At 40.1% G+C, this 13,363-nt stretch overlaps 1 protein-coding gene across 4 annotated transcripts in view; it reads right to left on the reverse strand.

Annotated features, from left to right (window-relative positions):
- Positions 1-5,345: 5,345 nt before the first annotated feature.
- The window catches only part of LOC139608036 (CXADR-like membrane protein), a 105,035-nt gene continuing 97,017 nt past the window's right edge, over positions 5,346-13,363 (reverse strand). For all 4 annotated transcript variants that reach the window (XM_071461479.1, XM_071461480.1, XM_071461478.1 and 1 more), the window contains 4 exons: positions 10,102-10,269; positions 9,693-9,815; positions 7,962-8,103; positions 5,346-7,769 (listed from right to left, as the gene is read on the reverse strand). In XM_071461479.1, the coding sequence (XP_071317580.1) occupies positions 7,394-7,769; positions 7,962-8,103; positions 9,693-9,815; positions 10,102-10,269 (809 nt within the window). In that variant the 3' untranslated portion in view covers positions 5,346-7,393. The remainder of the gene's footprint in view (positions 7,770-7,961; positions 8,104-9,692; positions 9,816-10,101; positions 10,270-13,363) is intronic.

Here is a 13,363-nt window from a genome sequence, read left to right on the forward strand (position 1 = left end):
TTTTTCTGTAAGAGCTCTTCAATTCTGTAAATTTAATGTTTAAGAAAGTAGTCAATTGGTCAAATCAATCGTTTACAAGGCTCTTCCAGAGTGGTTACACTCTGGTCACTCTGCTCTCCTGTGCCTGCTATATTGCTTATGTTTAAACACAAGCCATAAAGTTTGCTTAAATTAGGTAACTCCATTAGCTCTTGCAAACCTTGCTGCTCTGATATTGAGGGTGGGGAGACATCCTCCTGCCTTAGATACGTGGGTACAGTAGCACCGTTCAGAAGAGCCATCGATGTAAAGTCCGAAAATAACCGATGTAAAAAATAAAACAAGTGGTTGTAGGGTGAGTTGAATGAGCCATGGCCAAACTCAAAACAGACCAGAGTTGAAATGGTTAAATCTATCACACTTTTTATCACACTTTTTAAAAAAACGCCTACAGGATGCAGGTCATGTGTTGGTTCACATATTGGGTCACGTGGGTCACTAGCACTCTCACACGCGCATTTTCCTGTGAACGCACAGCCATACCTTATTATTACTACTGGCATTCACACCCAGGTCAAATTACTCTGCTGTAGACATGGGTATTTATTGGCTCCAGCTCTAATCAGCTCCAATCGGCATTGATTGGTGTTTACACAAAACCCGGGAGCTCCATCTCCAAAAGTTTAAAAAACATACAACCACAGATTGTGTGGTTTTTACCAGTTTGCAGGGCAGCTAGCAGCTCACTCTTCCTCCACTGTTTCTTTGTGTGTGGACTAAGTGCATGTGCTGACATCACTCCTTGTGTTGTGTGTGTCCTCAGTCCAACCAAAAAAACGAACTCAACTGGCAGTGGGAAAGGGGTCAGTCAGCTTTTATTATTTTAAAAACCTGCTTATACCTGCTAATTTTGGTGGAAAAAGGGTATTAGGTCCTGTTCAGACCTGGTATTAACATCCTTCCTGAGTGATCCGATCACAAGAGGACAGCTCTAAGTACAGGTGTGAATGCACCCAGCACACATTCAGGACACATTTGAGATCTGATCACTTAGGCCATATTTGGAGGTGGTCTGGGCCACATGTGGCCACAATGAGGGACGACTCTATTGATGTCCCCTGCCACAATCGGGACATGGCTCAGTTTATTGAAAAGGTAAGCAAATGTCAGAGGGCATTACTTTGGATTTCTTTGAACTCAGCACTTTGAACCAAAAATATTTTACTATTTTTAATGGCTAAACCCTTATTTTTTAATTTCACTCAAATGCTCCTTACCACTTTTATTGAGGTAGTTTTCAAAATTGAAATTACTGGGCAGATAGTAACAGAAGGGGCCAGTGAGCTGTCTACAATCCCCTGCAGACAGCAGCAGGAGAGCAGAGGGGCAGGGGTCATGTGTGGTTAAAGAATTAATGACAAAGGTCATTAATTCTTTAACCACACATGTGGTTGTTCCTGTTCCTTCACCACAGGAAAGGACATCCTGGACTGAACTGTGTGCACTTGTCTGTACTGTCAAAAATGAAGCTATGAAGATCTGTACTAATTGGGATGTTTTACAAGGAGACTGCACACAGGAGGTAAAGCTGATCTGTCACCTAGTCAACATGGACTTTGCTCTTTGTGAATATTTGTAAATACTGCTTTGCATGATGGCTTGACCATCGGATATTGTCAAGTGAAAACCTGTACTGAGGTTGTTTTCAAACTGCCTTCACTGTCTGTTGAAGCATATAGTAACAGAAGGGGCCAATGATCTCTCTTCCATCCCCCAACAGGCTGCAGCAGGAGAGCAGAGGGGGCATGGGTCTCTATCACCCTCCAGCCTTGATTACACACAACCAATATTTAATTGAGATAAGAACAGTGTCTTGACACTTAAATAGTACTGTCACCACCAGTGTTTGATTGAGTTGTAAGCTTCATGCTGTTGGGTGTTTATTGTTGAATTACCATGCTTAATCTTTATGATTGATATAATGACTGATTCAAAACTCTTGTATATTATGATAATATTTTGTATTATGACCAATGAAGAATGCAACCCATGTGATGCTTGTATTTTTAAAGGTCAGTGAATGCAATTTACTTTCAAAATTAAACAGTCATAAAGACAAATCATGAAAAATTCAACACTTAACTCCAAACAACTAAATGGAATCCACAAAAAAGCACTGCATACCCATGCATTCAATACTGCTGTGATGTGAGAAAAGTCATAAAATATAGTGATAAAGCTATATTCTTAAGGTGTTCATATGTATATATATATATATATATATATATATGTGTGTGTGTGTGTGTGTGTGTGTGTGTGTGCGTGTGTGTGTGTGTGTGTGTGTATTATAATAAAAAGTTATAAATTATATTTGCTTCATCAAAGCACACACCACAGAGGGTTCATGTGTTTTTATGAATTCATAGTTATTGAGAAGGGGTGAGTGAATGTGACATTATTGGAAGGTTAAGTTGTTAATAAAACAAATGATGATAAACTCAACATTCAATTCCTGACAATAAATAAGACCCACACCAATGCATAAAATGTGGTGTAAATGTGTGGTGATGTTAAAAAAGCACACAAAACAGAGGGGTAATGTTGGAATTATTATACATAAAAGTTATCTTACATTTGCTTACACTGTTTAAGAGTTATACATATGCCTGTGTGTGTGTGACTATGTAGAATGTTGTGCAAGCTGTCTTTCAGATTCATCAGGAGGACTCACATGCAGAGTCAAGGACGGGGCACAGAGTGAAACCACACTGAAGAGATAAACATGAAACTCCTTTAATTAGAGCAGAGGGATGTACTGAGAAACTATGCAACTGATAGAATAGCACGGTCTTAGACCTTGAACACACCTGCTAGAATAGAAAGCATTCTCATAACGTTTTTCAGATAAGGAGTGCAGCCTGTGTTTTCCCCATCCTTTAGAGGCTGCATCTCTCATGTAACTAGGGACCACCCTAAGGAAATAAAAAAGAGGAGACGGCAAGATGTACTCAGAGCGGTTTGGAGAGTGTAACTGAGTGCATCTCTGTCCGTTCTCCTCGCGAGTAAAAAGAGCTCTAACTCTGTGTCTTCTTTGTATTTTAATAATGTTTTGGGATGTTTAAACCTGACAGGTAATAATATGAATTAATAATAATTAATAAATAATAATAAAATAATATGAAAAAAATGGATAATAAAAAATAATGTGAATGTTAAAACTTTGACAAATATAATCATAACTACATACAGGATTGTTGAATGTACAATGCCTACGACACATCCTATATGCAAACATGCATATAGGATGCATGTAGGATGCATGTACTGTTTGTTCAATATTTGTGATTACGATATATTGGCTAGCAAGTGTGAAGTTGTCTGAAGGTCATGAAAAGTGATAGTAAAAAAGTTTGAAAAAAATCAACATTTATGTCCCAGCGACACATTAGTGCAACAATAATGCACCACACAGTGTTGCATAAGTAGGGGTGTGAGTGAATAAAAGGGAATGAAATAAAGTAATTACAACTGAAACAGTTTTTGAAGGGTTAAAATGTTATTTATCAATGTACTGCAACACTCACCACTCATCATGCCGAGTTGAGAACCCTGACCATGCAGCCCATTTGGTGCATGACCAAAATCGTTTAAAAAATGACAATTCAAGGGAAATAATGGCCAAACAAGTACTGTACAGTGTGTTATTGACAAAGCTTTACATTTTGGTGTTACATGCATGCTGGCAAAGTAAGCTTGACTGCGGGAAAGTCAAGCCAAGGTCTTCTTTTCCTGCTGATTCTGCCTCGCCTGCCCTTGTTGCTCCCCTGTACCACACACCACATTCCACATGACTAGGGCTCTGAGGGGCAGGGGGGCAGGACTGCCCACCGGCCCTGCTATTGTTGTCGCGCTGCTTTAATTGCACATTAGATATCACACGACACTAGGGCCTTGGGGGGTGGGGTAGGGCAGGTGAGACTCTGCTGTCTGCCAGTGGTGGGAATACCCACGCCCCGGCCCCTTCCCCAATTTTAATACACCTTAGTCATCCACACTGTCCACAAGCTATATGACACTAGGACCTTGGGGGTAGGGAGGGGCAGGTAGGACTCAACTGCCTACTAGTGGTGGGGCGCCCATGCCCTGACTGCTCCCCCAAATTTTACCCACTCACCCAGCTCATTCACTCACACAAGCACACCCACACATACACACTTTGCACCCACACCAGACCCATCGCATACTCCTCCTTTGCAGAGTAAATCTGCCCCAACAACACAAGGCATCCAGGCCACTCATACTGCTTGCCTATGGTACCCGGACAGGACAAAAAAATAAATAAAAAAATAATAAATTCACTTCTCAATGAAAACAGGTGTAGTGTCCAAGCTCTATCTGTGTGATGCAGACAGTTAAGAAATGTGTAGATTCTCCCTTCATTTCACAAAGTTGTGTGCTTATCCCAGACACGTACTTGGTGTATCCTGGATTAGTACAGGTGTCTTAGTGGGATGAGAATTTTTCTGTCAATATCTGGATTACTGACCCTGTACTTCACCTCTAGAGTCTGTAAGGCTTGAGAGTGCTGGCATACAGTATGTTATCAGCCTGAAAAAAAAGAAATGCATTCTTGACAACCACAACACCTTTTAAACTTCTTCTGAGATACTCACACATGGCTTTATCAGGTTTGGCGTTTTGAATAGTTGTACCCTTTTTCATGAATTTTTTTAGTTAGTTATTCTTGGGCATTTTGTGGCTTTATTTGATGAAATAGTGTAGCGTGACAGGAAATGAGGGGAGAGATGCATAGCAAAGTGTCGGGCTGGTTGAACCGGTGAACCGGTGACTCACCTGCTTAGAGCATATGTGCTCACGTGGTATGCACCCCAACCACTGTAATTTTGTGTATTATTACCAAAATACTTTGAAGCCATCAAATAGTAATGGTTACTCTATAAATTTATTATTTCTGTCCAATTCAGGGCAGATGTCCAATCAATGTTCAGTTTTTTAAAGTTGATTCTAAAACAAACCGGAAGTGAAGACTGTAGGTCTCTATTCATCTCCATCCAAAACTTTTTGTTAAAAAACCACAAAAGAAAGAAGACAGTATTGAGTTTTTGTACAAATAGACAGGTTAAGGTATACATAGAGACACACACACACACACACACACACACACATATATATATACACATAAACATATATGTGTGTGTGTGTATATATATACACAAACACACAGACACACACACATATATATATATATATATATATATATGTGTGTGTGTGTGTGTGTGTATAGATATATAGATATGGCCATGAAAATAAAAGATCGACACACATATGACAGAGAGAAAATAGGAGAATGGTATTTTTTTTACTGTGTAATTAGTTACTATTGAGGGACTTTCATATTTACGTAAAGACATTGGATTGTATTGAATGCATACCATAAACTAACCCAGAATCAAATGGAGAAACAAATATATACAGTATTAATGAATTTATTGTTTGATTTATGTGACCATTATGTAACACTACAGGAGAATAATTTCTATTTTAACTGATGCAAAAAACAATAAAATAAAAAAAATAAATTTCATTTAGGATCTGTAACATGCATATAACTGTATATGACTATGCTTCTATTGGGGGATTTTACTCTAGAGATTTCTTTTGAATTTACACTGCATGCATTGTATCAACTCTCCATAATGGAGTTTATTTGCAGTTGGAATGAATATCAGGATATTAGTCTTCTTTTTTGGCTGAAAAAGAAAAGATTACTAAAAATGTGATCAATCCTGCTTCCTGTTTACTGCAATATGTTTGATGTCAAACAAGCACAAACTGGAGATGTACACACAACCAAGCCAAAAATAGGGTAGCTGCTAGGCCAAAAACCGAACCAACAAAAAAAAACCCCCCAAAAAACCAAACACCTAGCACACAAGAGGGCTCTGGTTTTCACTGCACCAGTCTGAAGAATAATGCTCAAAACTGCATTGCTTCTTTGAAGCATAACAAACCAAATCTTAATGCAATATATCACACTCAGTAGCTGCAAGAGTGGGAGTCAGCCATTTACTGTCCTCGCTCTTTTAGGGCATTATGGGAAATTCAGAGTTTGCTATTGTTTTTACTAGATTGTCAGCAATGATTGTCCATTTAAAACATGCAAATTTAGACTGAATTGAACATTAAGATAATTTCAGAAATAATAAAGCACAACATGAAAAAATAGACTGTTCTACTTCACTGTACATATGGCACCAGGGTGGTATTTAATGGCAGATGATTCTGAATTATTTGTATGATAAATAAAACCATCCACTATTTCGAAGATCTTCATATCCAATGTCAAAAGTGAAAACAACTTTAACAACACAGTCTGCTCCTGACGGTATACTCAAGCTATATTATTCATGTAGTTAAACTTTCCTGACAACAAAGAAGTATCCTTTGAGAAAGATTCTCCACAAGATTCCCAAACTCTCAGTGCCCATGACAGGCATAATCCTGTGTTTAAAGGGGATGAAAGTAGAGAAAGTGATTGACCATTATTTTCACAACCTCTAACATGCTCCTCTGTAGTAAATGATAATGCAACATTTTTACAAAAACACCAAAGTCAGCTTGGTATTCTCCAGATACACAGGTCAGTGCGCTGTGATTGTTCTTTGTGCCACTAGGTTCCCAAAAACAAAGCCGAGTTGCCCTGCATGAATCCACAATAAAGCACTGAAGATGTGGGGTTGTGCACATCTACACATGAACACACATTGTTTTTCAGTTGGCATAGTGAAAGCAGCAAAGGGATTCAGTATCATTTATGTCTATGTTCAGTGTGTGACATAGGTATTGATGGATGGTATGAAGTGTCTGAATAAAATCCTTTTATACAATTAGAGCCATTAATTCCATTTATATACTGTATGAACCTACAGTGAAACTACTTCATCATTTCAGTCACTGGTGCTTTTTTAATTTGCAAAAGATGTAAAGTGGTTTATTATATGTAGGACAGTGTTCAAAATTGTTAGATTGTCATAAACATGTAACTGTAACTAAACTGTAGTAGAGGTGAAGTAGATGTCCTTTTCAGCAATTCCCTTATTCCTGTGGTTTGTGCAATAATTTCCTTCCATCAGCAACCAATTGCTTCAGTTTCAACACCTCCTTATCTTTTAAAAGTATTACTCAGTGCATATGTTGTTCAGATGACACCACAACACCAGAAGAAACTTGTTCCAAAATGTTAGAGGAAAGCAGAGATTCCTGTCCATTAGACTGTGAACACTGTGAATATAGCTATATAACATAAATGCTTTTTGTCAGAGTCTAACTCTTGGGTTCTGCTGGCTGCCTTGGTCTTTTCCTCTCTATGATTTAAGTTTTATTTGTTTTTCTTCTACACAGTCTGGAAGGCCTTGGTTTGGGCTGGGATCATAACAGGAGTGCCCCCCATGCGGGTAAGGTTCCCAGGGCTCAGTTTAGCAGTAGGGCTGGGTTTGGAGTTGGAGGTAGAAGTAGAAGTGGGTGTAGAACGGGGTTCGGGAGTGTTAGGAACGATCTGATTGTAGCCAGGTGGAGACCGAGGGAAAGTGGAGGCATGGCAGCTTTGTTTGAGGGCCACCACAACAGGAACACAGCCTTGTTGGCCTCGAGACCCCATGTTGTGTACTATGGACTGAGTGGAGGAGGTGCCTGAGCGAGAGCTGCCAGAGCGGGATGAGGAGATGGAGTTGGGCTTCATCAGTGTGGCTTTGGGTGCCTCTGCATCCTCCCTGAAATCAGTACATGATGGTATTATTTCAAAAACTTTCTTCAACAGATCAAATAAACATTAATAGCATGAAACTGAAATGATTTAACCTCTAATAATGTTAACAAACATTGCTAGTTTATTTTCTTCGTCATGAAACTATAAGAACTCAGTTGGGGTCATTAGTGGTTATGACTGCCACTCCATTGTATACCTGATTTCATTTGGAGTCTCTTCTTCTTCATATTTTTTCATCTCCTTCTTCCGACACACCAGCCAGATGATGAGGATGATGAGGAGGACACCAAAGGACACACCAACCACTGCCCCTGCTACTACACCCATTCCCCTTACATCTACAAAAATGTGAACACAAAAAATACATAATGCACACATAAACACACAGACAGTTGTGTAAGAAACTGTATATTGAAAACAGAAAACAGCTGGTTTAGAATATCTAAATTTTTACACAGGGATGGAGCCTGGGGTGGGTTGGGACAGATAAGCAGATACCGCCACAGATGCTACCCCTAGACCACTAGGGCTTTGGTCACATAGAGCTTTGTCTGAATTTATGCATTGAATACCACACACTCTACTGCCATTACTCTATAGTCTATAGTACAGTGATACTTGTACATATTCATAGTTAAAGTCTTTGACTCTAAGATTGTTCCTCTCAAAACAAATCCTGTATAGCTACATTTATCATAAGTTGGTGTTGACACAATATGCAGGGAAGGGTCAATATACTGAAAGGTACAGTCTATTAAAAAGTTGAAGTCCTCTTTTCCAGTCTAAAAGTCCATATTGTGGATTCTACTGTGTAGCAACTGAGATTGATCTTGACTCTCTGCCCAGCCTCCATCATTGTAAGGCCACAATTCATGACATGGTCCACCAGAATGGCACCAATATCATTTGAAATATGTCCATCTACTGCCAGGTAATCTTCGTTCTGGCCCTCGTTTTTTACCTCCTCAGTCTTACCTTGTCCACTTGTTCTTACTGCTTCTAAGTTTGCAAAATGTTTTCAGGTGGGAGGTGCATTTCATTTCTCAATATAATTGTTTCTTGTTTTCTTTAAATATTTTTTCTGATAAATTGTATGCAATTGTATGCACATTGATACCTCTCAACACACTCAAGATCCTAGGTGGAGAGGATCCAGTGGGTGTATCCATTCCTCTTGAAGGCAAAAAAATGTTGTAAGACGCAGCAGTATTTTATATTATCAGCAATTTGTCTTTATATAGACCTTCCACTGTCCACACACAGACTTGCAGTGGCCTTCTTCAGTTTTGACTCTCCAGAAGATTGTGTTGGATCTGTTATAATATAACCAGGACTTATTTATTATGAAAACTATATTGCTGTTTGTATGACGGTTTAATGCATAGATTTAAAAACTATTGTGTGTAAGACACTTAAAACAGTAATGTGAGGGTTTAGTGGTACTGTCCAGCTCACACTCTTGTCTTTGAGTACAGCTTCACCCTAGCTAAGCTGTTTGTGGGATGTTGTTTGTTTGAAATATTTTATATTTAACTATATTTGCAAGCTATTTCTAAGGATTCACATCTTTAGTTGAAACCAATGGACTCGGGGCTGAAAACCACAGGCGAGGTATTGGGGGATGGACATTGTAATTGGTAAGAAAATCTAGAATACTGCCAGCCCCATCCTTTATATTTCCTAAAACTAACTAACTAAAGAGGGTGGGACACCAATCTAATTAAATTAAGCTAATTTTTCATCCTGCTTCTAAAACATTACAAGTCAGCCTCATATAGTAATTTTGGAAAATCAAGGTTAATGATGGTTTCAACAAAGAACTACAGGAATGTGTGTGTAAATCACTTCTGAGAAAACAACGTGTGCCAAGTGGTGCAGATTTTTTCCCCATGCAGTGCTCAGTGTTCAGCGAAGGTTGTCCACTCACAGTGCATCTTAACCTCCACCGTGCAGCTCTCTTCTCCCACATCATTGCTGGCTGTGCATTTGTAGACTCCAGTGCTGTCCTTTGTCAAGTTCCTCAATGTCACAATTTCTGGATTTTTCAAGTCTAAGAGTTACAAAGAGAAAACAGTGTATTCTTGTCTTAAATTGTGTTTTCAAGCTACATTAGAGTTTGAGCTGATAAATCCTGACCCCATCACTGATACAAATTTGTTCAAGTCAAGGACACTGCTTAGTGTCCTTTATTTTTAATTCCCTTCTTTTTTGCAGTAATAGCTTGTTGGTTATGAATTCTTAGATTTTAAACTTTGTACTTTGTACTTGGTCTTCATCTAGTCTTTGCCACTGGAGTATCTTGGTAGAAAAATAGGCCAATGTATGAGTTGACTTACCTATCATGGCCAATGGAGGCAGCTTTCCAATGTACTTGCCCTTGTCCAGTACTCTCTCCCATTTGTAGTGGATGGGATCAGAGCCATCTGCAGACTTACAGCTCATCTTAACATCCCCACCCTCCATAAGTTTGCCCTCCATCCAGCATTGTGGTTTGGACGGCTTCACTGCAGAAAAAAACATATATTTCCAGGTGTTGTTTTTCCACTGAAGATGCTAACAAAGGCTGAAGGGCTGAATGTTTTTATTGCTGCAGCACATCCTGACATTCATGAGCAGAAACAAAAGAGCTTGTTGGTGATACAACAAGTGCTCTTCTGTTTTATGCCTAACAAAGCTGCTCAAAGATTGCTTGGTGCAGTATTAAAGCGTATGTGCTGTTATCACAGTAAGCATCAGCAAATCAGCCAGGATTGAACTTCAAGGATTACAGTTTTAAACCCATTCCTCATCCTGCTATATGGAGGTCCCTGAAAGGTCACAGAGGGATTTTTTTTTCTGAATTTCTTTTTTTGTTACCTCATAGTAAGTTTTACATTTCCTCTGATTTCACAGAGAAAGTGATAAAGTATTACCTAGTGGACTGCCGCTGGTTGTGATCACAGGTGGGCAATGCTCAGCTGTGGTAATGGGTGTAACACTGACTACATGCAGGGGTATGTATTAAGTCAATTCAATTATATTTATATTGCACCGAATCATAACCGACGTCATCTTAGGGCACTACTCAAATAGAGCATGTCTCCACAATGATAACCAATCATATCTGACGGTGTGAAGCTTGGTTTGGGTTTAGCTTTTCAAAAGTAATTTATTTAGGAATTTTGCTCATTCTCTCTCTATTGGACTGTGCCAATGAATGTCCATGTTATGTGTTTCAAGATGGACACACACTGGTGTGCATAGGCTATGCATTGCCTCAGTTATGGATGAAATGCATAAAAATATAAAGTGGAGCTCCTCTGAATCCTCAGTATGTTCAAGAAGAGCATCTTCACTGTAGAAATAACTGTGCGATCTGCGCTTCCCACTAAAAATGTCACAACAACTTATGGTGAAGAGGTCTGTGTGAAACCATCACCCTCACTCTTTAAAGGACAGTTTTGTGGACGAGAGTAGTTTTCTTTGACAAACTGTCATGCCTGAAAAGCAATGCAATTTATTGACTTTGTGACGTCGTTGTTCGACGTGCTGCGGTAAGCGTATTGTGTCACTTCCGGTTGTTGGTGGTGTTGTGTTTGTTGCTGCTCTCCCTGAATTCAGCTGATCCTAGTTGTATCTTTGTATACAACCGATAATTATCTGTTGTACTGTCGAACTCCTGTTCGATCACTCTTAGCTCTCTCCTTCTCTTCGTGAGATTCTCATTAAAACACAGCTGTTTACACGCTAGCTCTGTTAGCTACTTTAGCTTAGCAGTTAATGATGGCTTCTGTCTCTCCCTCTCCTGCTCTCTCTTGCTCAGCCTGCTTCATGTTTAGTTACTCCTCTGCCTCCTTTAGTGGTAATGGTACATGTAATAAATGTAGTTTGTTTGCAGTTATGGAGGCGAGGCTCAATGATTTGGAATCTCGGCTCCGCACCATGGAAACCACATCTTTAGCCTCTCCAGTTAGCCAGCCCCCAGCAGCTGGTGCGGACCGACCCGGTGTGGCTCCTTCTGTCGCTCCTTCTCTCCCCCCAGCAGCTCCCGAGCAGCCGGGAGGTCAGGGCGGCTGGGTGACTGTTCGGAACAAGAAAAGGCTTAGTCCTAAACAAAAGCTCACGGCTCACCACCGACCTGTTCACGTTTCTAACAGGTTCTCCCCACTCAGCGACACCCCCGCTGGGAAACAAACTCTGGTCATTGGTGACTCTATTCTGAGAAACGTGAAGTTAGCGACACCAGCGGCCATAGTCACATGTTTCCTGGGGCCAGAGCGGGCGACATTGAGTCAAACCTGAAGCTGCTGGCGAAGGATAAACGTAAATACAGTACGATTGTAATACACGTCGGCACTAATGACACCCGATTACGCCAATCGGAGATCACTAAGATTAATGTGGAGTCGGTGTGTACTTATGCTAGGACAATGTCGGACTCCGTAGTTTTCTCTGGGCCCCTCCCCAACCTGACCAGCGATGACATGTACAGCCGCTTGTCATCGCTCAACCGCTGGTTATCGAGGTGGTGTTCCGCTAACGATGTGGGCTTTGTTGATAACTGGCAGACTTTCTGGGGAAGACCTGGTCTGATTAGACGGGACGGCATACATCCCACGCTGGATGGAGCTGCGCTCTTATCTAGAAACTTCACTGAGTTTATTAGAAAGCCAAAGCCATGACAAACCAGAGTTGAGACCAGGAGGCAGAGTCGCAGTCTGACACTCTTCTCTGCGCCTCTCTTAGAGCAGTCGCTGCCATTCACCCCCTACAAATTGTGTCTGTCCCCCGACCACCTACATTTAAATATAATAAATCAAAAGTGAACAGAGGAGGAGTTAGACATGAAAACCTAATAAAAATTAACACAACTGTTAGTCCAGAACCAAATAACAGGAAAATTAAATGTGGATTATTGAATATCAGATCACTCTCATCTAAATCTCTACTAGTCAATGATCTGATAACTGATCATCATGTAGATCTGCTCTGTCTGACTGAAACCTGGCTGCAGCAGGATGAATATGTTAGTCTGAATGAATCAACACCCCCCACTCATGTTAACGTTCATATCCCTCGAAGCACAGGCCGAGGAGGAGGGGTGGCAGCCATTTATCACTCCAATTTACTAATAAATCCTAAGCCTAAAGTTAATCGTAATTCATTTGAAAGCCTTATTCTTAGTCTGTCTCACCCAAACTGGAAAACACAAAAACCAGTCCTACTAGTTACTGTATATCGTCCACCTGCCCCTTACTCTGAGTTCTTATCTGAGTTCTCAGACTTTTTATCTGAGTTAGTTCTCAGCACAGATAAAGTTATCATGGTGGGTGATTTTAACATTCATGTAGATGTTGAAAGTGACAGCCTGAGTCATGCATTTAATTCATTATTAGACTCAATTGGCTTCTCTCAGCATGTTAATGAACCCACTCACTCTTTTAACCATACCCTTGATCTGGTTCTGACTTATGGGATTGACATCGAATATCTAACAGTTTCTCCCAGAAACCCTCTTTTATCTGACCATTCTCTGTTAACATTTGAGTTTTCAGTCATGGACTACACAGCATCTGGGGAAAAAATCTATTACAGCAGGTGTCTCTCTGACAATACCAT

The sequence above is a fragment of the Trachinotus anak genome, unplaced genomic scaffold, assembly GCF_046630095.1.
Source record: "Trachinotus anak isolate AG129_WGS33_773 ecotype Australia unplaced genomic scaffold, CSIRO_AGI_Tana_v1 ptg000024l, whole genome shotgun sequence".
NCBI classification, from domain to species: Eukaryota; Metazoa; Chordata; class Actinopteri; order Carangiformes; family Carangidae; genus Trachinotus; species Trachinotus anak.